Source organism: Diadema antillarum, unplaced genomic scaffold (assembly GCF_040938485.1).
Source record: "Diadema antillarum isolate AM-2024a unplaced genomic scaffold, OU_Dant_1.0 scf00000192, whole genome shotgun sequence".
In the NCBI taxonomy this organism is placed as follows: domain Eukaryota; kingdom Metazoa; phylum Echinodermata; class Echinoidea; order Diadematoida; family Diadematidae; genus Diadema; species Diadema antillarum.
In genome coordinates, this window is record NW_027271081.1 from 3,582,129 (window position 1) to 3,609,717 (window position 27,589).

General features: G+C 38.1%; 1 protein-coding gene across 1 annotated transcript in view; it reads left to right on the forward strand.

Annotated features, from left to right (window-relative positions):
• Window positions 1-325: 325 nt before the first annotated feature.
• LOC139723486 (dynamin-like GTPase OPA1, mitochondrial) overlaps window positions 326-27,589 on the forward strand; it is a 177,872-nt gene continuing 150,608 nt past the window's right edge. The window contains exons 1-23 of the mRNA XM_071634728.1: window positions 326-459; window positions 2,867-3,176; window positions 3,642-3,831; window positions 7,464-7,532; window positions 8,877-8,953; window positions 9,149-9,208; window positions 10,550-10,654; window positions 11,499-11,585; window positions 12,416-12,492; window positions 13,259-13,376; window positions 14,132-14,206; window positions 15,865-15,936; window positions 16,763-16,862; window positions 17,837-17,967; window positions 18,712-18,784; window positions 19,661-19,733; window positions 21,163-21,278; window positions 22,061-22,125; window positions 22,897-22,973; window positions 23,582-23,674; window positions 24,983-25,055; window positions 25,682-25,837; window positions 27,126-27,234. Of these exons, the coding sequence (XP_071490829.1) occupies window positions 431-459; window positions 2,867-3,176; window positions 3,642-3,831; window positions 7,464-7,532; window positions 8,877-8,953; window positions 9,149-9,208; window positions 10,550-10,654; window positions 11,499-11,585; window positions 12,416-12,492; window positions 13,259-13,376; window positions 14,132-14,206; window positions 15,865-15,936; window positions 16,763-16,862; window positions 17,837-17,967; window positions 18,712-18,784; window positions 19,661-19,733; window positions 21,163-21,278; window positions 22,061-22,125; window positions 22,897-22,973; window positions 23,582-23,674; window positions 24,983-25,055; window positions 25,682-25,837; window positions 27,126-27,234 (2,335 nt within the window). The 5' untranslated portion in view covers window positions 326-430. The remainder of the gene's footprint in view (window positions 460-2,866; window positions 3,177-3,641; window positions 3,832-7,463; window positions 7,533-8,876; window positions 8,954-9,148; window positions 9,209-10,549; window positions 10,655-11,498; window positions 11,586-12,415; window positions 12,493-13,258; window positions 13,377-14,131; window positions 14,207-15,864; window positions 15,937-16,762; window positions 16,863-17,836; window positions 17,968-18,711; window positions 18,785-19,660; window positions 19,734-21,162; window positions 21,279-22,060; window positions 22,126-22,896; window positions 22,974-23,581; window positions 23,675-24,982; window positions 25,056-25,681; window positions 25,838-27,125; window positions 27,235-27,589) is intronic.

The window sequence follows — 27,589 nt, forward strand, 5'->3', positions numbered from 1 at the left end:
ACTCAACACCGTCACAGTTGTTTGCTCATAAATAAACATCTTGGACTGCGCATAAAATTTATATCTCCTCTTTGTTTTTGCATCTAATAATGTAAAAAAAAAAGAAGAAGAAATACAAATAGGAAAGAATTATGATAAATTCTCATCGAGCATAACACACTACAGGTGTATTTTGTAGAATCCCTCGATCGAAGTACAATTTCACTCTTTTAATAAATGTCTAACGACTGAATAAAGTCTGTGCAACGAGTCGCCCATCTCTCTCTGCGCTGCTGCGCCTGCTGGTTCGTTCGTTCCTTCGTTCCCAATTCGTCCCGGGGGCTTGCCCAATAAACCATGGACATTTAGTAAGCCACTGTTACGCGACTCGACAGTGATGATCATAATATCTTGCTCAGATTCTCATCATCTACATTTCTAAGACTACACCATGATACGAATGTTGTCAGGGACATTTGGGTAAGTTTTGTGCAACTGATTGTGGTAACGAATGAATGTTTTCCTTCTCTTCGCTCCACATCATCTCTCCCGTACCGCCGTGCGTACGTGCAACGAATGCCAATGAGATTGTGTAGGGCCTACGTGAATAGTATATCACACAAGTTTATATTATTGGGACTACAGTACTAACGTTGCAAGTGTTCGACGCTATCCTTTGACAACCTCGTAGAAAATATACCATGCGAATCCCATACAGGAAGTAAAAATGGACCGATTCTTGATTACACAATGGTTTCAGGTGGAAGTAGAGGGGGAAAGTATGAAGAGCTCTGTCAAGGAACAGACAATTTTATTTCAAAAAGGGCAAACAAAATTCTGAAAGTCAAAGCTAAAAAATCTAGCAAGGTAAACTGTTAAATAGTGCTCATGATGATTAGTAAGGTTACATGGTCCCTTACTTATATGTTTGATAGGGCGTTTGATAGCATTGCCAGAAAAATATTGGCACTAACTGAATCTCATTTGACATACTGGTATTGTGGTTTCTAAATTCTAGCATCAATTACCGTATGGTCGCCACTTGTGTGTAATTTTTATGCACGTCCGGGCTGGCGAACTAATATCGGCACTGAATTAGTTCGCCGCCCATAGCCTGCCACATATTATTAACGTGTGTGTTATACATACGCTTCAATGAAGGAGGTATTGTCGGTCACCGCGTTTGAAAATCTCCCTTAATCTGCCACCTGAAATCCATTCTAAATAAAAAAACATCCTCGCATTAAAAATGGTTTTATCACCTGTTACATACATTGTACAACATTATATGGTAAAATATATTTTGATTACAATTATTTGTGTTTTTACGGAGGAAAAAGGTGAATTACGAATGTATTTTGAGAGTGATGAAAATCTGTCGCCAAACCTGATCTCCGATCGCGGCGCGCGTTACATGCGATGTGAATGTCTGGCGACCTTACCGCAGTGGCGACCATACCGTAATTGACGTTAGGCAATTTTATTAGGACGGTCACTCACATGAAAAAAAAAAAAAGGTCATCTTTCCCTTTTGAGTTTTATTCATTCATTTACTGACTGCGTCTTCATAGTTTAGTGAATGCCTGGGGCGCCCTAAGCCATATCTGAGCATAAAAATAATGTATCTTGAATAACATACTGTAAAACATGATATATTCGTGGCATGAAATTTTCACGAATTGGAGCTGAAAGCCTTTTTTGCGGCATGAAATTTTCACCAATTGCCACTGACATTCAATACATATACTATTACTATGGTGTAGACAAGAATTTTCACGTGCATTTTAATTTTGCGAATCTTGGCGCTCGCGAAATTCGCGAAATTAAAATGCACGCGAACATTCCTCGTTTTCAGTACCTTGGAAGTGGACATAAAAGTCAAGTCAAACTCATTTGCCCAGTGCTGTGTGTCATCTGGACATGAAATTGATAACTCTTTACCCTGTAAAATGTTATACAATGCAATGCTCATAATCATTTTGTATGTGCATCCATTTTTTCGACAAATAAGAAAATAGTCTATGTATTGTCTTCTTCTTCTTCTTCCAGTAAAGTACAGACCGCCGTTGGCGTATTATCGTACTTGTGCTTGTCAAGTGCCCAGATGAAAAGTGCGAGTAAAAGGATCACTACAGATTCTATATGTGCAGTTAAAAAAGACAGAAGAGGCTTAACGAAGCCTAATCTGTTGCACCCCCTGTTTGAAGAACTGTAGGGAGGTGCTTCTACTTATACTTGGTGGTAAAGAGTTCCATAGTTTAATTGCGTCAGGAAAGAATGTCTTCTGATATGTTTGGGTTCTGGCATACGGGATTTGAAATTTGTTTGGATTCCCTCGTGTAGATGGTCCAGTGGCTGGTATGAAGTGTTCATGTGGGATGTCGATCAGCCTGATATTGTGTTAGTTTTTAAAGTGCAGTATGTTGATGCCAAACTGCAACAAGAACGTGTGACAGTGCAACATTAACTCTATGCAATGTATGTGTATTGTGCAAGGATTGTAAAAATTCTGCTCTTCAGTAGGGAGCATTTAAGTTAAAAGTGGTGCATAGAAATTTATGTGAATTTTGTGCTGAACTGTGCAGTGCAAAAAACAAAACAAGATAGCAACTTATACAAATGTAATTGTACATTCATGTCTCCAAATTATAGAGGGATAGACAAACTGAATATCACGTTTGAAAGTTTACACTTTAGCAGTAGTGTGATATTGATTGTAGTTATTAACACATTTCCTAATATTTAGATTGATGTTTTGAAATTGTTATACTCGTATACATTTGAACAATCCCCCCCCCCCCCCCATTTCCATTAGACAATGACTTGATATGTTAGCAAGGATTTAGAATCTGGCTGTTAAAAAAAAATAAATGGTTTGTGATCCCAGTCCCTACAGCAGCCAGCAGCTGCGCCGAGCTGTTCAGGGTGTTGCTGTGAGGAAGGCCAGAGTTCCTGCACAGACCAGACAGACACCGCTCCTTCAGCCCCATGGCCCCTACCTCTACCAGCTGCAAGCGGCAAACTACGCCGGCTTCACTCGCGTCTACGCGATTCTTCGGCCAAGGGTCTTTGTCGTCAGCGAGGCTGGAGCCAGGCCAATGTCAGTGCTGGCAGGGGTGCAGCGCCTCCTGAAGCTTGTCAGGATTAGGTATCTAGTCATCGGATCGGCAGTTGCTGGAGGCACGAGTCTGAAAATGGTAAACTACATGACTGACTGACAAACTCTCCGAAATTGATATTAAAAAACTGTATTGTGGTACACTAGCTGTAATAACCTTAGAAACAAATAGTTAGATCTGCACCTTCATTGTGCATCTATATTGCAGAGAAATGTTGTGAAGAGTGGTCACTTCAGATTATTATGTGTGAGGATTTAATTTCAGTTTGTCTTAGAATCCAGTAGCTCTTCTATTATGATTTTCAACTTACATCATCATCCACACTGCCACTGTCTCCCACTGATGCTGACATGTGGTTTGGTGCTCTTAGGAGAAACAATTTTGACTTTCATTTCAAAGTTTGCAAAACAAGTTTTCTTTGGCAAAGAAATACTCGTAGTTTGCCATTACAGAATGTCATAAAGATCTGACAGGCTTGCAGGGAGTTGCTCTGATATTTCGTAGTAGCCAGTTTCAGATATCAAGAGTCCATTTTTCTTGCAGACATATGAAAGCTGGCGTGAAAAGCTGCCCGATCTGGGCTGGATGAATGAATACTTCCCCGACGGATCACTGCTACGGGACATGTCCAACGAAATGAAGCATTTTTCGGCCTACATGAAGCTACCAGAGAAGGGATGGTTGAAGAGGAAAGTGGATTCTGTCAAGAGTCTCGTGCCAGAATTACCGGAGGGTAAGAATCTCTGGATGTCTGTTCCCAAGAGTCTTGCAAAACAGCTGGTCATTTCCACAGTAAAAAGGTACAATTGCACATTTCAGTGATGTACAATGTAGCTTTTTTGTGTTTCCAAATTGCATTATCCCCCAATACAAAAAATCTTTTAGAAAAGTTTAATGAGAGATAACTTTGCCCCAAAATTGCTTCAAAGAAGCAATCTATTATGCCTACATTACTCTCATTATTTGTTCATTTTGCCCAAAATTTTTATATATTGCTACTTTTGAGCAATTTTGGTGCAAAGTTTTTATATCTCATATTAAAACTGTTCTACTAAAAGATTTTATTGTACTTGGGGTAATGCATGTTGGAAGCAGAAATAAAGTGACATCCCTGAAATTTTATGTACCCTTTTACTGTGGAAATGCCAAAGTGTAGACTTCACCTCCAGAAATGTGAAAAATGTTGCTTTGTACCCTTAAAAATTTGATGCGGTCAGATATGGAAACTCTGGCCCTTTGTCTGAGATGTTGCTGTTAAGTCTTAGATTGTATCAGATTTGGCAGTTTACTTGTTGCTTGATTTGCAGATGTGTCCCCAAATAATAACAGGTCAGTATTAACACCTTGAAGTTGTCTCAAACATGAAATTTAATGCTCAAGAAGGGTTGATGCATCATGAGATTGGCAATAAGTTCAGGGTATCATCTCAGCTGAGTTTTTGGTACAATCTTTGTAGATGTTTTGACAGATTAGATTAGAGACATGTAAAAGGCTGTGTGAAGTCTCCTAGTTGCAACACAACCTCAATGCATAGATGTTGTAATAAGATTCCCCCCCCCCCCCCCCCCCCCCCCCGCCCCCAAGTCAGTATTTGTGCTATGGTGTTTTGCTTTGGTACATTGTATAGTAAATAAACCTGTTGTGTGATGGGTACTGTATACTGTTCAGTTCTTGTGTTGCACAAAATCCTACTGATGTGTGCATTAACACATTTGCAAGATCGAATTGGTCTGTCTGCTTTTGTATGCTACAGTTTTGTAACGCGTATTGTGTACCCAAAACCATGTCCACTCCTTCGTTCCCCCCCCCCCCATGCAAAATCATAGTGCTTTGTTCTTCGTTCTTTGCCACCTACTGTATTCCATTAAAAATATCACTCTATGCACTCCAACTTATGATGTGGATAATATGCAGATTATTGTCTTTTTGAAAGGGGATCACAACTAAAACTTCACCAAAATTGAGAAGATATTGTGCTACCATTTCTGAGTATAACTCTATACATAGTATAAGTTTTGTTGTATGTGGCACCTACAGTGCATTGACTTCAGTGCCATAATAACAATTTACCTTTAATACATGTACAGTCCATAATTTTGAACACCTTTTGTGTCTTTTAGTTTTAAAGTAATATGAGAAAGTAAGTTTCATGGAATCACATTTGAAGAAACGGGTAAAATACCGGTACATATTTCTTTCATGCAAATGATGTAAGTCTGTCAGAATCTTCATTCATACCTGGCTGTTTCTAATTATAAAGTGAAAGTGCCTTTCCGTATTTTCTTTTGTCCATTTCTAATAATAGTTGTCTTCTCCCGTGGTTGTCTGAACATGTCACCAAACGTATCATTGGTCATGAATGCATTCACCTTTCACCTTTCACCTTTCACACTGCAACCATGAAATTACATGTAGCATAAATACCATAACAACAAGTATTGGAAGTTGTTACACTGAATTCCCTATGGACTGTGTTCATATTAAAGGACAAGTTCACCTTCATAATACATGTACATGTGGGTTGAGTGAATGCAGCGATATTAGTAGAACACATCAGTGAGAGTTTGAGGAAAATCCGACAATCCGTTCAAAAGTTATGAATTTTTGAAGTTTATGCTCAGTCACAGCTGGATGAAAAGACTACTATAGCTTGTGATGTCACATGAGTACGACGATATAAAGAAAGAATAAAGAAAATTCAACACATTTCCATTTTTCTCGCATAACAAAAGAACACTCGACTTCTCTCTTTCAGAAGGCAGGGGGAATAATAACTCCCTTAACATATGTCAGTAGCATGTCGAAGAAATGTGCTCTTTATTCAAAAAGTAAAGTTTTGTGAAATTCTCTTTTTATTTCCCTTATATAGTTGTACGCATGTGACATCATACACTGTAGTAGTCTTCTCTTCCAGCAGTGACTGCGCAGATACTTAAAATATTCGTAACTTTTGAACGGATTGTCCAATTTTCAAACTTTCACTAATGTGTTCTACTAATATTGCTGCATTCTCTCAATCCTTATGTATATGAAGGTGGACTTGTCCTTTAACCTGCATGTGTTGTGACTGCCAATGCATTCACTCTTTAAATATTTGTACACCAGAATGCTATATTCATGCACATTGGTTTGGACAATCATCTTGACACTACACGTATGTGCACTGCCCATTTTGTTGAAGGGATAGAATTTTTGGCATTATGCTGGTTTAGTGTTTGGTTGAAGCACCTCGTTTTATTTTACACACTTTGGCATGTGAGAAGTCATAATGCTTGCAGCTTGATAAAGGTTCATTGTCATTTCTCACTTAAATGGTCACTTCGAGATGAGCATCTCAGCACAAAGCATGCAGTTTGTAGCACATTAGAGTTCAGTTTCATAATATATCCAAGTTAATATCATAACAAACAAACATAGTGTTGTCAAAGTATAGATTGATTGAAGAAGAGTGGTGGCATTTCCAGACCTACATCATTATAAAGATAAGAAAGTAATGTTAGATTATAAAGTTTCCGTTGTTTTCATGAAACAATGATATAAACAACAACAACGTTTCATGAGTGATACTTGCTTTTATGTGTAGTAACGTGTATAATCATTCCTTCACAATGTTTTATTTTGACTTCAATACTCCTCAAACATGCACACCAACAGTGTAAATTTTGTGCATTGATTTACTCTAACTACATGTATGCTATTATTGTGAGACTGCATGCAGTTGTACAGTTGTACATGTATTCACTGTATGCAATAGATTTGAATAAAACAGTGAAGGTTTGACATTCATTCGATAGTGTAGAGCTTGGGGGGGGGGGGCTACTATTTGAGAAGATGGGGAAAAAAGACATAAATGTATGTTAATTCCGTTATTACTTTTCACCTCTACTGTAGCAGTTCTATCTAGAAATGTAGCCAGTTTGATTGATCACAACATGTGGTCATTTGTTTTGCATCTTTATGGTTAATTTCAAAGAAAAAAAACCCTTCATATCATAGCTTTACCCAATGTACATGCAAAGAACAAACAAATCCAAATTGAATCCCTGAATATTTAGCAACAGAAACCAGCCATTGCTACTGTTGCTCCTGGACTTTTTGTCTTTATAAAAATGTAGAATTCCTCCTCTCGTTACAGGATTGTCGTGCTCCCAGCTACACTGTATGTTCAAAAAGAGGAAAAAAGATACAGTTGGTGTGGGGCCTACAATTTTGCTGGTCACTACTTAATCTTCAGCCACATGGGAAAATCTCATTTCACATGTGCATAAATATCATTATGTATCTATTAGAGTCATTAATTTTCTCTTATTCCGTATTATTTGTTTTTTTGTGTTTTGTTCTCGTTTGATACTTTCCCTCTTGCAGGTCCCAACCCCCAAATTCATGGGCTAGGTGAGGGTGGTTCCTTAGCTCTTTCCAACTTTCTATGGGAAGGTGTGTATTTTTTGTCCATCGTACCACACAAAGAAGTGTCTGGGAAATGAGCTACACTGTAGATTTAACCCGTAGCTTGCTAATTTCTTGTGCACTGAGTAATGCAATCCATACATTTCTTAGATACCTCTTTCTGTTGGAAGAGGATTTTTTTAACAGTTAGGTTTAGATTTAATTTACTGTAGACACCTCAACTTCAGTCCTATCAGAGTGCTGTTTTCAATTAATTCCAGCATGCAAATTAGTAGGTATGTCAAATTTTGTGGAAAAAAAAAATCATTTCAATGCTCTTGTCTTTGAAATTTTCATCACCATGCAAAATTTTTGCAAAACCTTCTCTCTTCTCAGTCTAAATTGTCATCTGATGTTCATGTAGGGGCAAGATGAATGTGGCAGATTATGTCAATAATTGATCTCAAAAACTGTGTAACAAGCAATGAGATCCTCGTTCACATACGCACCATGTAATTGTACAATCTAACAGTGCTAGGTTGATACCAATTATCCCGACTGTCAGAAAACAGGTTTTGTACCTGAATTCCAAACAATACATAGAAAAAAAAGTATTTAAAAAAACCAGAACTCTTCCAGATACTTTAGAAATATACTTCATGACATAATTAAACATAAACTGGTTTGTGCACACCTGAAAACAGGAAAATACTGTCAAACTGTAATAGCTCAGTGGCGCATTGTTTTATTGAGTTGTTTCACAAAACTAACATGTTTGCTGTTTGCTGCACGTTTGCCTGCATGCTGGTTCACTTTGTTTGCTCTTGTGATGGTATGTTTTGCATGCACAGTGAATTATGGATGTTCTTGATATTGAGAATTACCAGTAGGTCACTTTCATGCTTGTTGCTGAAGGACAAGTGCAAAAGAAAGAGAATGGTACTATACTACACATAGATAGATAGAAAGAGATAAACAGAGAATTATACAAACAGAGACATACATAGTATTATACAGACAGACACATTGGGAAGAGCTCAGTATCAACATAATGAAGAGTTTGTTCGCAAAAACCAATAAGTCCATTTTTTAAGATTTTAAAGTATGGTGTCTGTCATAAAGTACCGGTACTAGATAACACCTTTTAAATGATATATTGGTCACTACATACATGTATAAATGTACATTTTTGAAGTTATGGTCAAAAGAAGCAAAAATTTTCTTATTATACTCTTTATTTTTCTTGACCTTTAATCGCAGATATCTCCATTCGGCAAATATGGACTTATCAGATTTTGCAAACAAACTCTTCATATATTTCATGTGTTAACTGTTGAGCATTGGGAAAACTAGAGATGGGTGTTCTTTCTCTTCTGCTTTGTATCCATCCAGCAACGAATTCCAAGAGAGGTGTCATGGTGTCACAGCTAAAGTCAGAAGAGGCCCAGGGACAATCATCTTCAGGCAAAGTGAGCAATTTTTTACCTACGTATTATTTTGAATTAAGGAAAATGGTATCTCGTTTTTACTGATAAATGTAAGAATGACGTTTAGAGAATATCATAATAATGAAGAGTTAATTGAAATGCAAAATTGACAGAAAATTCAAGAATAATTATGAATACTTGTATGTTGTCTTTATTCCCCTTTTCTTATTTCCTCAGCAAAGTCAACAGGAAAGAGATGAAATGGAAAGGATAAAGGAGGAATTTCTTGAGGCACAGGTAACTGGAAAAAGAGTGAAATATTCATTGTAGTAATGGTTGTCTAATGTGTACGTGCATGCTTTTATTTTTAAGGGGGGGGGGGTACACTTTCTACATACATTATCACAATGTAGACAAGGAACAAATGAGTTTAAACTGTGTTCACATAATCATATCAAGTAGTTTCTTGTATTAGAACATACTGTAGATTGACATGTTGCATATTGCAGTGATGTCCAATGTTTTAATTTCTGATGACAGTGCTACAGCAGTTGATATGTAAGGTAAAAGTCCTGCTTGAGGCAGTCTAAATGTACATGTTTCATCTTGGCCTCTTTCAAGGAGATAGTGATAATAATAAAAGTCTATCACCATTGAAATATATGCAGGTACCTTGAAATGTAATGGACAGGCTCGTATACAATATTTCAACTGAGGTACCAGTATACAGTGGAACGCTAGCTTATGAATTCAATTGAACCTGTTCGTTTGCTTAACCAAATGTGTATTGGGTATCAGATTTTTGTGTAAAGCCTGTGTACATTGTACATGTTTACAAACAACTGTATTAAAATGAATGTCTTAGTGATTTTTTTTTTTTCATTTTTATTTTTTTATATTTTTTTTTTTTTTTGGGGGGGGAACTGCTAGAGGGTCTTTATGTTGAATATGCTAACTGTTTGAAAAATTATCCTGTAACATAATCTTTTACTACTTAATTTGTAGTACCCGACTGAAGTGGTATAATAGAGTCATTCCTACATTGACACACATTTTATATACCTGTATGACTTTCTGCTTTGAACTTGTCTCTGTATTTGTCTTCAAATATAACATGTGACACCTATGTTTGTGCTCTTGACAGTGTTGCAAAATCTTTTAGGACTTCAGTTCATTTTCAGAAAATCAAAATATTTGAATACGAGATATCTTACAGTTAAAACATGGGTATACTATTATCCTCCCTCCCCCCCCCACACACACACAAACACACACACACAATAAGTCCCAAATGTAGGAGCAGAGCAAAGTGCTTACCCAGTTTTTGAGCAGTCTCAATGAAACTTTTTTAGCACACGACAGGTAAAATTGTATATGAGACGCAGTCATTGTATTCTCTTTATTTGCCTAAATTCTCTCACCAAGCAATAATGCAGGTGGGGGCATAACTCACCTTCATTGATACTTGCAGCTTTCCCATTTGATGATCCAATTTGGCTGCATTGCCAGACATTGTAATTACATTGTGCATCTTGCCACTATACATGTATGTGATTGTGTTTCTTAACATTTTTCAAACATGTACCGTACATGGTGCTGATTTCTGGTTTGATTTACTTTGTTGATTATCTCTGCCAGCTGCGATACCAGCGAGAAATCGACAGGCTGGAGAAAGAGAACAAGCGCCTCAAGAAGTCCCTGCTACTCAAGGGAGACAAGAATGCACTTGGTAGGAAGGAAAAGGTGAGAAAGGCGGACTTATTTGGTGATTTTTTTTTTAAATCTATAAGTCTCTTCATTCTAATCTGGTGCAGCTCAGAATAGAGAAAGGTCAGAAAGATGTGTCTCATGGATATGTACAGTTAAACCTGCCTTTAGCGACCACCTGTCCATAGCGGCCACCTGCCGTATGCGACCACTGAAAAATGCACCCCAAGAGAAAAACCCTGTTATAGACCCTGTGTATAGCAGCCACCTGTCTAACACAGCCAGCGGCTACCAATTTTGCCTTCTGTGGCAGACTTTATTAAAACCTGTCTATAGTGGCCACAGACCCATTCGGAGCTGCAGCTGAATATGTTTGGTAGAAACAGGTGACACAAGATTAAGAGGTTGTGATAGGGAAAATGTCCATAAATTTTGATTACCAAGTAGCCTTCCAGACTCTGTTGTTTCTGCATTTGTGTGGTATTAAAAACATCAGTTTTATGACTGGTAATAAAATGTTGTTCCAGAAGTGATGAGTCACAATTATTACCTATTCTAGGCCTGCCACCGAGTGTGAGTATACATTGGCCTGGCAAGTTGAGGGGTACTATAAAGATAGTCAATGTGCTTTAGGTATTCTGTAGCATTTATATGCTGCACTTGTGACTAGGTTTTATGCAAAGAAGTAAGATTTTCCTATATGTGGCATTTTAAGTCACATTTTTTATGATGGTACACGTGTATGTTTTTACTCCCAGATGACCAATAATATATCTTGACTCTTATTTAACAAACTCATAATGGCACGTTAATGTTGTAGTTACTCAAAACGACTGGTGTATATGGTATATTATGCCCCATTTTGCTGTTTCCCTCCCAGAAATCCCTGATCGACATGTACTCAGAAGTCCTAGATGAGCTATCAGACTTCGACACAACGTACAAGATGCAAGATCACCTTCCACGAGTAAGTATGCAAGCTAAGATCAGGGCATCACAACAGATATCTCACACACTGGCACCAGTGGGTGTTGAGAAGGGTTCCATTCTTTTAAAAGGCGCATGGACTCTTGGATTCAAGAGTGTGTTGTTGGATGGCGTGATGATCACCGCCATCTTCTTTATGAAGATCAACGGTATAAAGCTTGTTCTTTTCTTTTTTTTTCATTTAGGTCAATCTGTATTTTCTACAAAAAGCCGTATTTGTTTTAATCACCTATTTTGTTAATAGGCAGAGGAATGTTTTAAATCAAATATCTTTCACACTGCCTTTCCAAAGAGGAATAATAAACGGTGTACAACTCACCCATGTTGTTAGATAAAACACACTCCTCGTACACAGTTCCCTGCGAGTGTAGTTGTTCATATGTTTTCTCTCTTTTTTTTTTTTTGCTCAAAGAACTAGGAGGCATGTTTATATTTCACATTTCAAAATTTCATGTGTATCGAGTTACTTGACATGTACTGCAAGAGCCCTCAAAACTCTTGAGGTGTATTCATTGATTTGTTAAAGCCCAAAACCACACGGAAAAAAAACAAACAAACAAAAAAAGATATGATAAGCTGATGTGTTGGTCTCGCATCTGGCTTTTTCAGCAAAAGCGAGCCACTGTGATCATTGATCGTCCAGTGTTCGGCGTCGGCATCAGCGTCAGCGTGTGCCACACCCAGACTTTTTCCATTTTCAACTTCCTTTTGTTACTTTGTCTGTGGTTGCACTTTGATCAGGTGTTAATTTACAGAATTAAAACTTTGAAAATTTTGAAATGTTTCTTTATGATTGTTGCTTTTGTGCAGGTGGTGGTTGTTGGTGACCAGAGTGCTGGAAAAACAAGTGTATTGGAAATGATTGCCCAGGCGAGGATATTCCCCAGGTGAGCAATCCTAGCAATCATAGACTGTTTGGTGGTATTTCTTATTCTATAAGATTAGATGCTTCTAACAGTGCAATTACTTAATATCTGTTTTTCTTGAGCCAACTATTCCCAGTGTTGTGGTGTCATATGTTAGGCAAATTGTGACATCAAAGTGTGTATCATCTATAAGGAATTCACTTGGAGGGTGGTAGAAAAGCGATGTTGATGAATTGGTGGATGAATACTGTATACGCTGAATATTTCACATGGTTTTTATTTTCACAAATTTTGTGAGTCGGGTGTTATTCGCAAATCTAAAGAAATGCGAAAATATGGACTCTGATCCCGATATGTATGTGAAGTGCACGTATACATTTTCAATACTGTACTCCACAATTGTGAATTTAACAACACACAAAATCATCAGGAAGTCCCGATTCACGAAAATTTAGACTCGCTATATATGGCGTATACAGTAGGTGGCCAGTGGATGGAATATCGATAAAAATGAGTGTGTATTGAAAGAACGAGAGAAAGAGAAAGAGAGAAAGATATAATAATAGACAAATAAATGAATGCATTGACATATATCTGCAGATCTACATAGACAATCACTATGATGTATAGTGAGAAACACCTGTATACATCTGAGTTACTTTTTATTACACAATCACACCAAAAATTATGCACTACAATGAAAATTCCCATGCATGTTTGTACGGATCACAGTTTAAATATTGAAGCAGGAAGCCTTGGCCACTCTTTGAATCCTCCTCTGCTTTAGGGGTGCTGGCCAGATGATGACCAGAGCCCCGGTCAAGGTGACCCTGAGCGAGGGGCCAAACCATGTGGCCCAGTTCAAGGACAGCGGCAGAGAATTTGACCTCACAAAGGAATCCGAGGTGAGTGTCCATGTCATATGACAGCACTGCAGGAATCTGTAATCGCACAAATTCTCGCGGTGCATTGATTTTCACGCATTTCGTGCTACTTTTGGCTAACGTGAATTCTGAAACATATGAAAGTATCTTGTTTATTTGTTCATTTTCCATCTGAGAAGATGGCTGGATAGCCCATATTCAGCTACGTTATTCGAAAGCTGGTCTTCTATGGGGTCCAGTTGGATGTGAGGTGGGACCACTTCACCAGGTTAAACACCCTGCTCTTTGTGATGAATGAATGAAGCGGGATCTTTTACGTGCATGAGTTGTTACTCTCTCATACACGGGACCTCCATTTTATGTCCTATCCGAGGGACAGAGTGTTTTGCCTCTTGCTAGAGGGAACGGTATGCTTACACACAACATTGCTCAGTCGAGACTCGGGTTCGAACCCGGGCCCTTAGGATCGTGAGGCAGACGCGCTACCGACTGAGCTAACTCACCGCCCTTGGGTTAGGGTTAGGGTTAGGGTTAGGGTTAGGGTTAGGGTTAGGGTTAGGGTTAGGGTTGGGATCTTCACAATATTCTCTGCACATTTTAAATGTGTTGATAATCGTGCAGCGTGAATTCAAGAACCTGTGAATATGTTCCCCTCCCCCCCCCCAAAAAAAAAAGGAGAAGTTTAATATGCTTCACAAGGAACGACTGTTCGTGCCATATGTTACATTATGAATCTCTTTCTCATCTAACCAAAAGACTTTATTATTTTATTTCAGCTGAAGTCTCTCCGACAAGAGATAGAGACGCGAATGAAGGAGAGTGTTAAAGAGGGAGAGACCATCAGTATGGAGGTAAATACCATTTTCTGTGATCTTCATTTCATTTTCGTGCATTTATTGTTCTTGTGGTTCTCTTCCTTTTTATTTCTTATGGTTTTCTTCCTGGAACTATGAGAATGATACCGTAGATTACAAATTTATTCCTTCATTGTAAGTCTGGATTAGAATAAACCATATGTCTTGTCCCATAAACAGTATGGTTATAATGCAGTGATTGGCAAATTCAGTAGTACAGCAATCTATTGGAAAAAGTGACATTTCTGATACAGTAGATATTGGATATGCTCTGAAAGAGAAGACAGACAAGCTAAGGTGCACAAAAAATGTTCAAACTAGAAAAGCACTGCGAGAGCGCAAACCTCCGCCAAGCAGTTACTTTCCATCGATGATCTTGCTCTTCCATAGGAGATCAGTGATTTCCACCCACTGAAAAATTGCCCGAGATCCCCAATATAGAAGCCTTTGTTACGTCATAAACCCTCAGATGCGCGACGCCCCTCGCCCTAGCAGAAACTAGGGCACGCACTTTAGTACGTGCATGCAAACCTCAAATATGCCCAGCCTGAACTCCCAAATTCATTGACCCAACCTGCCAAAATATCAAAAATCCTTCATAAATTCCCTAAAAATTCTTGGATCATTACCAAAAGTTAATCGTTTGGTACTTGTGTCATTCTCAACCTTTCCTGCAAGTTTCATCCCAATCCGTTCAATACTTTTTGAGTTATTTTGCGCACAGACAAACAAACGAACGAATGAACGAACAAACCAACGGTAACGAAAACATAACCTCCTCCCTTGGCGGAGGTAATAAACTTGGATGTGTCTTATAAATGAGGACATATGGTTCTTATTCACTTTGCAAGAAATGCATTTTAAAATTTTGCTACAAGTGTACAGATTATACAACCGTGCATCAAAAATCAAAGATGTAAAGAAATGTACAAGACTGACAGAATGAATCCATTTCCCAGTAAAATGTAAAATGTGAATTTGTGAGTGGAAGAGTTACATTTGTATGTCAAGCAAACAGCAAAAATAAAAGCCAAAGACTTGGAAATTATGAAGATGGAAGAAAGGGCTAGGATGCTGTCGAATTTTTGTGTAAATGAGAGCATATTGTGTGTACAAAGTTCAATTTAATTCAATTCGTTTATTTCCATTTCAATCACAATAAAAACAACATGAAGCATTCGGTGTTACAGATGAACATAAACAACAATGACATGTAAAAGAAACCACAACAACAACATCAGAATTACAGTCATGAATTGTTCCAGAATACAAAAGGCAACAAGTAAAATGGAAAATGGTGTACACATAAAAAGCCAATAAGGCCTGTAGGCGCGCATACACCGTTGTTACAAATCGTGTAGAATTGGAATCAAAGTTGTTTTCAAAAATCATAAATCAGTTTTATACAGAAGATGCACAAAATAACATCAGACACAAAAAAACCCAAAAAAAACCAAAAAACAAAAAACAAAAAACAAAAAACGATATGAACATAGAAAGAATTATTAGATACATCAATGCAATCTTAATAAAAAGATAAAAGATGTCTTTTATACTGCTTCTTAAATAAATTATTATGTTGCTTATTATAATTATCTGGGTTAAAGTGTTACTGATCTGCTCCTTTCCCTTGATTTTCTCTCCCCAATCCCCAGGTGATATCCCTGAGTGTCCGAGGGCCTGGTATTCAGAGAATGGTGCTTGTGGACCTTCCAGGCATGATCAGTGTAAGTCCTCAAATTGGCAATGTTATTAAATAGTCTAGACTATTGACAGGAAAAGTAGTTACAACATGAAAGATACGTACTCCCCATCAAAAAACAAACAAACAAACAATCAAACAAAAAGTTTTCTGGTTGCATTGTTTACAAAGCTAATTCAGAATATTATGTGCAAGACATACTGGCATGTGACTAGGATGGATTAATGAAATTTAAATTATGTACTTTTTTTTTAAATCAATATTGTTATATATATATGTACATTTTTGCCAATTTTCTGTTTCTATTTGAAAGTTCAATTTGATATTTAAACTCTTGCATTAGGGATGAAGGCATGTTTGCTGCTTTTATTAGTTACGTTCAGACGACAAGCCCTAACCTCGAGGTTAGGCTCTTGCCCCCTAACTTCGACGTGCGTCCACACGACGAATCTTAACCTCGTGGTTAAATTCCTGCCCCATTGAGTGCGTTGATTTTTGTGTCCACACGGTGCTTTAACTATGAGTGGGGACCCCCCGCGGCTCGAGGTTAGAGTGCTAACCATAGGATTTCTCGTGGCTCTTAACATCGAGCTTACCTCAAGGTTACTACGAGTGCGTCTTCACTGTCCCTAACTACAAGCTTAACCTCGAGGTTTCCTAACCTCGAGGTTAAGGCTTGTCGTCTGAACGTAGCTATTGTATATCACTCCGTAACTCTGCAATTGTATTTTTTCAGTAGTAAAAATTTATTTCAAAATGATGGTCCTACATCTTTAGAAAGAGATGGAATTAACCTGTTGATTTATCTCCTCTCATTTGTGAAATTATTTGGACCTTGTCTTGTCAAACAGACTGTTACAACAGGCATGGCCTCAGACACGAAGACGGCGATCCAAAAACTGAGCAAGTCGTACATGTCCAACCCAAATGCCATCATTCTGTGTATACAAGGTGAGTGCAACTTTCAGTCACTTTAATGTGCATAATTTTCATTAAAGACTATCATTGAAAGTAACTGAACAAAAAGTTTCTGAGTTTGACAATTTCCTATTTATTGATAGTTGCCAACCTACAATGTACTATAAGTGGATTTGAGAAAGGTGTTAATTTCAAATATATTGTAGAGAAATCAGATCCAAAGTTTCGTTGAAGTCAGGCTTGTATGAGGTCTGATATGAAATTTAAACACAGCAGGTCAGTCTTAAACACCATGATAATGTGCACCAGAGAATGGACAACTTGTTTATTTCAAAATTTTCTGAAGCACTGTAATTCAGACCAGAAATGATCAGCTCAATATGTTCAATTTCTAAAACAAATATTAAAATATCTTGCTTCTCAGGCAACTTGCCTTAAATTTGTTTTTTTTTTTTGTAATACTCTTTACATATATGACTTTGATGTACATCTATTCTATGGTGGCAAATCTTTCTATCTTTCGCACATGCACACCTACGTACACAACACATAATGCCTCTTTTTAGTGAACCGTCCATCTGCTTTATGCAGCCACATTTAATTCTGTCCACGAGAAATGCTGTCTTACGTACAATCTGATAGTGGCTGAGTAATCTGTTTCCAATGGGGCAACATGACACCTAATATGTCTATTGTTTCTCCCCTACATATTTGTACCTCTATCTTTATACTGTATTATGCCATACATGTATATCTAGGGATTCTCACTTTTCGTGAATCAGGACTTCCTGACAAGTTCACAAGTGGTTACAGTCACAATCATGGCGTACAGTTGTGAATGGAGAAATGTTCGCTTGTACACAGTTCAGCCGGGATCAGAGTTGGTATTTCCATGTCTTGTAAAATTCACAAACAGCACGCGACTTGCAAAATTCATGAAAATAAAAACTCTGTGAAATATAATGGCTTTTACAGTATTTGACTTTCGCCTGACATCTCATTCTCAGATGGAGCCGTAGATGCTGAGCGTAGCATAGTGACCGATCTCGTGAGTGACATCGACCCCTCGGGCAAGCGTACCATCTTCGTTCTCACCAAAGTGGACTTGGCGGAGAAGAACACCACTAACACAAACAGGGTGAGTTTCACACCTACAAAGTGTATGTCAACTGACTGACTGACTCACCTGTTCAAGTGAATATTAGAAAGACAATAATGATATCGTCTTATTTACCTCGAGATCCTCTTTAGTGTAGAGCACTGCTCAACCAGAGGACCCTGCCATTGTTATCACCCCAGCGCTGCCAGGTACCCATTTTATGCACCTGGGTTGAGGGGGACTTTGTGGATAAAAAATTCTCGTCCAAGGACGTAAGCAGTAAGCAGGACTTGAACTCAGGACCTCTGTTTTCACCCGTAGAGGAGGGACTGATTTTGCTACAACACACATTTTCCACAGAGGCCTGCCCTAGTATACTCGGGACTCATCCTCAACGGGTTAAAGACAAGAGTCTTATTCACTCTACCACACTGAACATCTACTCTATATTTGCTTTTTAATCTCTGTAGGTGAGCTTAAGTGATTTTTTTGTCTCCTTTTCCTGTTCAATAGTGTTATGCTAAATATATGTGTAATATCTGGATGGATTTACACCCTGACTCTCATTATTTGATTGATATTTTACCCACACTGTATAGATTTGAAATGAGTCATGTTTAAGATGGGTTGGCATTTTCAGCATAATGTGTCTGATGCAAAGCAGAGGGGTGTTAACAGATTTAAACCTGCCGTGGTCATGTAGCTGATAAATCATTGTGCTGTGTCTCAGGCAATGTAACTATGATATCTTCCTTTCTCACTCATCCTTCCCTTTCTATGCAGATAAAGCAAATTTTGGAGGGACGTCTCTTCCCCATGAAGGCCCTGGGCTACTTTGCAGTCGTCACAGGCAAAGGTCAGACATCCTTTATCATAAAGTGACTTTGAATTAAAGTTTTGGGGAAGGTTTTGTGGAAATGAGGGGAAGAACTGTGCAAGATGGTAGTCTGAAAGACATGCGATATAAATTTTGGTCATGTCGTAAAATGTGATCATATCACTGAGCAAACTAAACATTTTCACTGTATGTTAAAAGCAAATCAAGTGATGGGAAGTGAAAGCTTTATGCAATGTACAGGCAAAATCATAATCTGTATTCATGGTATAACATCATTGTTTACATTGTGTGTTGTTGATCTACATGAATGTTGTTTGAATCGATACCATGTGCACTCATGCTACTGCAGTAGGTGGTATTCCGATTCCCTGTGATGAAATTGTCAACAGTTCCCTTTTTACTTTTTCCCCCAGCCCTACAATGTAGCTGTCGGTCTGATATTTGACAACGAAAGTACTGCCTCATATTTTAAGACACCCATTTTAGACAGGATGAATGTCATTTCTTGAAAATGGCTAATGATGAAAAATGGAATAAAACACTTTATTTAGAGGTTGTGAATATTTGTACATTATGCTGTACGATATGCCAAATATTTTCCAAGTAAAATATTTCAGGAATTTGAGCGTGTACATGGTATGACAATTTCAGAGTGGTTGTTGTAGCAGTTGAGAACCACAGTGGCAGAAATAGAAACAAGTATTATCTGTTTCCAGGAGAAAGGTCTAAGAGCGATTTCTCCGCTTGGAAAAGACATAGTGCATATTTATATTTCATTGAATATCAGCTGACTAAAATTGAAATTCATGAAAATAGAATCAGTGTGAAATATATACCAAGTATAGAGTATCTCCCAGCATCTCTCACTTCTGTGTATGATTTTGTATTCATCAGGTAATACCAGCGACAGTATAGATAGCATCAAGCAATATGAAGAGCAGTTCTTTAGGAATTCAGCATTGTTCAGGTGAGTCTGCCTCCAGGGTACCGCCTCCCACAGGGGATTCATATAATTTATCAGAATTTACTTTAACCCGTTGAGGACGGTTTGATTTCGCTACAACACGCATTTCCCATAGACACCTGCTCGAGTGTACTCGGGACTCGTCCTCAACGGGTTAATATGTGACTAATGTTATATACAGTAGGACGTGACTGATGGGTGGAGGGGGGGGGGGAACATACAAAATGTTTGATCTGAAGTGTTTGTCATGCAATTGATGGAGGGTATAGGTCACTCACCTTTACACGTATCTCAGCAAACAAGTACGTATGTCAAACCCTGAGGTCTTAAAATTCTGTATGTTTCCCACATCAACACAAATTTTCTGTGGAAGCCATTTGCACACCATCACCAAGACCATAACATGTGGGACATACATGTAGCTCTGTAGTCTTTCATGTAGGGCATTCCATTCTTATGACACTCGACTGCTGTTCAAAATTACAATTCAAATCATCGTTCGCTCAGTTTTAGCATGTGTGGAATACAAAATCTTATGCCTTTCAATTGCACTGAATATGTCATTGTTCTGTTCTTTAGTATCTAGTGAAATGTGTGCATGTGATAATGTTCTTCCATTGGAGATTATCCTTGATTATCATCTATATAGGATGTTTTAGCGGCGCATTAAAAATGCGTATTGTAGTCCGCTCAATTTTTACCGTTCAATATCAGAGCATATTGAACGAAACGCATAGGCCAACGTATTAATTCACCATAGGCTATCGTTGTTACTTGCCGTTCAAGATCACACAATATTCAATTCTGTTTCGTCTAATGCGCGAGCGCTTGCTGAATGCGCAAACGCTTGGTACTAGTGCGCATCATTTTGTTACAATTCACAAGTGCGCAAACATCTTGCTACTTACACCTAGTAGTTGTTTGTTCCCATATGCAGTTTTAGGGGCTTCCCCTTTTCAGTGCTGGGACGTGACTGCCGAGTAAACTTTAAAGACGAGTAGAAGCCCGCTAATTTTGTTTAGTTTATGCTTGCTCTGCTTGATTGTATAGATGATAATAATTACATGTATATTGGATGGCCTTGATTCATGGAATATTGCACTCGTTAGGGTCAATATTGCACTCATCTTCGATTCGTGCAATATTGGCCCTAACTCGTGCAATATTCCTTGGTATTCCATTCATAGCCATCCAATATAATATAATTGTTGAATGTTCTACCTGTGGGAAAACATAACACGTGATCCACTGTCACACAACCATGTATTGTTTTATTGCCAGTTGAGCCAGTTGCAGACTGGTATTAACTACACTGTATCCTATTCTAAAGACACTGAATGCAAAGGTGCGCATTGAACCGTGGAGTTGGATATGCGATGCAAATGATATTCCTTGAGTTGATCCCCTGTTGTCATTATTGTCCGTCTTTTAGGTCAGGAATGTTTAAAGCAACGCAACTGAACACCCAGAATCTGAGCTTTGCCGTGTCAGACTGCTTCTGGAGGATGGTACGGGAATCAGTGGAGCAACAAGGAGATGTGTATAGAGGTACAAAGTCTGACATTTCTCTTATGAAATAATATCCTCCACTTCAGGTTTGAATTTTTTTTTTTTTCATTCTAGTTTGTAGTTTCTTTGTTTTGTTTCTTTTTGTTAGTTTTCTGTCATCTTCTGTCACCATATCATTGTTCATACGTCAGTTGACAATAAATTCAAATCTTCAGTGAGTATGGTAGGCATTATCTTTAGTGTGTCAAGAACAATACTGGAAGGTACTGAGAAGTAGTGGCTATTCCTGAGTCTCCTTCAGAGCCCTGATGATGTAATCAGGCATAAATGAGGTATCAGCCAATCAGAATTGAGCACTCACATATTATGTATGTTTGATTTTCTGACTTATGTATGATCTTGATATTTATGCATCAGAGCTTAGATGGGGTAAATGTTCCAGTATTACTGTATCAACACACTAAGTGGGGTGGGGGGGGGGGGGGGGTTGTCCTTTCCTTTTTTTTTTTTTCTCTCTCTCTCTCTTTTGTTTTGTTTGTTTTTTTTTTTGCTGAAGAGGAACACTACTATTTATTATAAGCTCTGCACAAAGTTTGTCTCTCTGACTCACATTGTGTGTTTGAACATCCAATGTTTAGTGTAAGGATGTTCTTGAGCTTGGGTTGTCTGATATCTTTGATAAAACAAGAACTGCGCCTAGTGGGAATCTCATATACCCAGTCACCACAGATGTTTCGTTTAATGCCAGCCTTTTCTGACGCAGGTGATGATACAACTTTGTTTGCTATGTTCGTTTCTCTACTTTGTTTTGCTGTCACCAGCCTCCAGATTCAATTTAGAGACGGAGTGGAAGAATAATTTCCCAAGGTTACGAGAACTGGACAGGGTGAGTAGAGATCTCAAATCTCTCATTGTTGTCCAGAAACAACTTTTTGCTTTAAATGTAGACACAAATGAACTTTTAACAATCCCCAAGGTGTTGAGAAAACATATATGCATATGAAGTGCTGCAGTGAGTGGATTGAATCTAGCAATATACTTATTGCAGGACATCCTGTATTTCCGATGAAACTGGGGGCTGATAATTTCAAACATAATGCATTCACTCCTCATGGAGGCTTTTGTCGTTGTTTTTGCCAAGTTTTTGATCCTCTCCTATGAAATAAATATATATTAATATCATGCACATACGTCATAATGCAAAGAGTTCATTCTCTTTGTCCTGGACATCTGTAAGTAATTTAAGCTCGCCAGGTGAATGACCCTTTTGCTACAAAAATAACTCATGAGGTAGGCTTTCTCAACAGAGTGCTTGAATGCTCCAAATCTGGCACAGTTCAGTACGGTACACTTTGGATCAGTTTGCTTTGGTTTGCTCTAGAGCACTCAAACGCACACCAAAATTAAGCTTCTAAGAGCCATTTGCATCATGAAAGGCTTGCTGAATGGTCTATGAAATGCAGAGAAGTAGGTAGTTAGCTGACAGTTATAAGTGATTAAATGTAGGAAAGTTTTAGGTAAGTTCTAGAAAGGAGCGTCATACATAACATGCTGGGAATGTACACTGTATATCCCAAGAATGCATTGCTGAAATAATGTATGGATTTGATGCTATTGTTATGTGTATATTGTGCTTTGATTTCTTGACCTTTGACAGGATGAGTTGTTTGAGAGAGCCAAGAGTGAAATGCTGGATGAGGTCATGAACCTAAATGAGGTCAAGCCCAAACAATGGTGAGTTTTGTTTTGTTTTGTTTTGTTTAGTTTTGTTTTTTCTAAGAAGGGCAATTGTCTAGTAGGTCAATGACCTTTCTTTTGGCCATCATTTTTTTTTTTTTATGAGTGTTCTCTAGAACCCAAGTGATGCAAAAGAAAACCTTTGTATTGTACTTGTGCCATTGATGTCATGTAGCTATGTAAGATGATTCAAATAAAAAGACATTACTGTATGCAGTTGGGGGTTATGTGTTTGTCACTTATCTTTTAGAAGCACAGTGAGCCTGATACATCATTTTCGTGAATTTCTGAGGTAGAATTATGTTTTTGTCCACAAAAAAAAAGCATTAGAGTGACAGCAGACCAACGATTTAATTTTTCTGTTAACTTTACGTGTTAAACGTACATGTAACAAAAGATTCTGTTGCCTTAAAGGGTAAGGCTACAGGTGTGTGGAAGTGTGATAGGAATCAGTACAGGTCTTGGAGATGTAGGCTTTAATACTGACAGCGCATTAGACATTGGTCACCATGTGATATCCAGGCACTGTTGCAAGGGGTTTGAACTGATGATATGTTCTTGTGTTTTTGTCTCATATTGTCTTATCAATATGTGCCATTCTCCAGGGAAGAGACGCTATCCAAGCTGCTATGGGAAAGTGTGTCCACCCACGTCTTTGAAGAGATCTACCTCCCCGCCTCACAGTCACCTGATGTAGGGTACGTATGCAGATTACTGTATATGGCATATATTTCGCAAGTCTAAATTTTCGCGAATCGGAACTTACCGACAGATTCGCGAGTGGTTAAATCCGCAATCGTGGAGTCCTGGACCGAATGGAGAAATGTATATGCGTCCTTCACACTCATACATGTAGCTTGATCAGAATCAATATTTTTGCATGTCTTTAATTTCGCGAATAGCACCTGACTCGTGAAATTCGCGAAAATAAAAACCTCGTGAAATGTTCGGCGTATACAGTTCCATCAAATCACAGCCAGCTAGGGACTGTACAAGCAACTCTTTCTCGTTGACCCTACAATTCCCCTTTTTACCTTGTCATAGCAACTCTACACTCCTTTAGCACATTCCCCTTCCCCTCCCCTCTGCCTCAACATTTTAGATGTGATTTGATACTAGTTGGACATTGCTCAGAGACAAATGATATAATGATCACACACAGAAGCCATGGTGAAAAGATACGTGTACAAATTTATAGTATAGATGATATGATCCACATTAGACATCCTGAAATAGTTGTGAGACATCTGTGTGAATAAAAAAACTAGCAAATAAATACACACAAACGCACAACTACACACACACACACATACCAGGGGATTACATTGCCATCAGTGAACAAAGCGTAGTAAGAAATAAGGATTATTGTGTGACCCCAAATGTGTTTGCAGTACAAAACTGCTGCCATGTGAAGATTCCAGTGTATGCTGAGGATAAGAAGAAATACAATGATGCATGATGAGTTTGCTTTGTTGTCATTTTCATACCCTAGAGTTGTAATTGCAATGGAAATTGTATTATCATTAACAATAGAAGTAGTAGAAGTAGTTGAAGTAGTAGAAGTAGTAGTAGTAGTAGTAGTAGTAGTAGTAGTAGCAGCAGTAGTAGTAGTAGTAGTAGAAGTAGTAGTAGTAGTAGTAGTAGTAGTAGTAGTAGTAGCCGTCATTTTATTACCATAAGTACCAGTTGTTGCAGTAGAAGTTATAGTGAAAACTTCAGTTGTAGAAACAATTGTTCATTTATCACTATAATAAGCAGCCATTTTCCCTTATTTAGGCATCAATTATTCTGTTGGTCGCTCATGGTTCATAATTACATGTATGTTGATGTTTTGATGCCATTTCTCTTGTAAATTTGTTTCCAACCAGGTGTTTGTTAGTTTGTTTGCGTGTGTTTTCTCTTGGTTTACTATTCCTCACAAACTGGAAAGATGTATCTCTATTTAAGATCTGTCAGCTGTAAATGCATCTACCAAAAGTTTGTATTTCTTTTCTTTCCCAATCTAGAACATTCAACACAACAGTGGACATTACACTGAGGGACTGGGCAGAGAAGCTGTTGTCGAAGTCCAGCATTGAGGTGAGTGTCTTCTTGTCTTTACAGTGTACCCTTTTATCCATTCACAGTCTGGTGAAGAGTATTCTAGTGTTTGAGTGAGGAAGGGAAAGCAGTTATTCCAACAAGGTTACAGTGCTGTATTTTCTGAAATGAAGGTTGTAAAGAGTAAACTAAAATCATTCATTCATTGAAAATGAAAGAAAAATAATTATGATAGGAAGTTTTGATAATGAGGTTGTCACTTTCAGTATGTGAGTTTATATCTTGTAATAGCTCTATCAACACTTTCACTGATCATTGCTTTGTCAGTCTTTAAAAAGAAAGGGTAAAACAAAGCTGCCGACTTGTATTTTTTATTTTTTTTATGTAGTGTGTTTATTTCCTTTTTTTTACATCAGATGTAAGAAAATATGGTTTTGATTTAAAAATTGTTCAAAATCATCATCTAATTTTTCTGGTTTTCATCCAAAATCGGATTTTTGCCTTTAAAATATGTATCTTTTGCAGTACATCAGTATTCTTTTCATACATGTACAATGTAGGTCGTTGTTGACAGCCTCCAGATAAACCAAAAAGCGATGCTAGTGGTCTTTCTTGTATTATTCTTCTCCCTCTACCCTTCCCCTCCACCCCATCCCGCCCTGTAGGTTGGAAGTAACACACTGGTGGAAGAGTACTCCAAGCTGGTGGAGAAGAGCAAGACCAAGAAGGACCACGACGCCATCTTCGACGACCTCAAGACAGCCGTCAAACAGGAGAGTATCAGTCGGCACCAGTGGATGGAGCGGGCTGTCGACAACCTGGTGAGTGTGGTGGCTGTGAATAAAAGAATATACACTTATGTGTTTTGCAAAATTCAAAATATTGATATGTATTATTTTTCTCCTCTTATTTTCTAGGCACATAAGAGAAAGAGTGTGTATTCCTGTGCATGGCTACAGATTTCAATACTTCGTACATTTGAAATATTCTTTAGAACTGTCTTCCATTTGCAGCACTATGTAGATGAATGTTTGTTATTCTGGAATCATGTAAGGAGAGAAAAACTTTGCCTTTATATCCGTTGTTAAATGCTAACGATTTGTTTGTATGTACCATCAGAGAGAACTAACTAATAGACAGTTTGACATCATGGAAATGAGTTGTAGATGTTGATTGGTTGAAGCAGGGAGGTGTTAGAAAAGGAGAGACAACTCTTCGTAATTCATGCAAGCACATATTTGGGTTCAAGGCGTTACAATGGGATGTCCAGCATTCCACTACGCTTTGAAGTCATGCTCGGCACCGCTCTAGTTGCAAGGCGAAGTTCGGAGACGAAGAACGCATTTCACCTTTCGTTGAATTACAAGCTTTATTTCCCCGTAAAATTTTAAATGAAATACTCGAATTGATTAAGAGTAGTTTAGGAAAGAATTCAATGTCATAAACATGTAATTCTAGTTTCTTCGTAATGCGCAAATCAAAATGAAATGAAAATTAGGCCCTCTTAAAAACCTAATATTTTTCTATGATGCGCACATTTCCGCATGTTAGTTTTCTATCCTTTAATCTGGGATATTTTGATCTTTCAAATAAAGTACTCCGCTATAGCGTGCTCCAGTGTGCTTTTAAACTATTTGCTGTTAAAAGTGTCAGTTTTACACTGCATTTTGATTCGCTGCTCCAATTCAAGGTACACAAATTCAGTGTTGCCATCACATTGAAAGAGAGAGAGCGAAATGTAGTAGGTGCAAGTATTTCTAGATGTGAGAGCGCTAGTCCTGATTACTGATGCTCTCTTTTGTCAAAGCATCTGATTTCCACCTGTAGTTAAGCGCATAACTTCTCGGCAGTGCCGCGCATGACTTCAAAGGAGAGCAGGAGTTGTCTCTCTTTTTCTAACACCTCCCTGGTTGAAGCATTCACATGAATACAAACCCAAATACACTCTAATTCTTCAAATCCCTCTTCTACAATATCCTGTGACTTTCGACCTTTTCCATCACATAATCACATGCCTCTTTGTTGACCCTTGACCCCTGACCGGTGACCTTTACCCTCCCCTCTCTATGAATGTGTGTGTGTGTGTGTGTGTGTGTGTGTGACCTGTAGAAAGTGATTCAGCTGAATGCCTTGGAGGACCGTGCAGTGCCAGACAGGAGACAGTGGGACCAGGCCATCCGCTTCATGGAGACCATGTGCAGACAGAGACTACAGGACAGTAAGTGCCACGCCCCTCTCTTCCTTCTCATACTGTTGTTTATTCACCAGTTTTCTACTTATAAATTGACCATTGGTAGGCAAACTTGAAGAATTTAATGTCACCAGAGATGAAAATTTTGTCCTCCATTATATCATAATCCGGAAGACAAAGAGAAAGCTCCTGCTCATTAGTTTAACATGTTAGCCTACCTTAACGCTCTTTGAATTTAAAATGGTGCACTGTATGTTTGTTCTAGTAGAATAGAGTGAAAAAAGTCGTTATTGGAATCAGTTAAGTTTGATTGAATGAACTTCAGGTGATTTTTATCAGTATTAACAAAACCTCAGTAAAAAATATTTGATCTTTGAAAAAA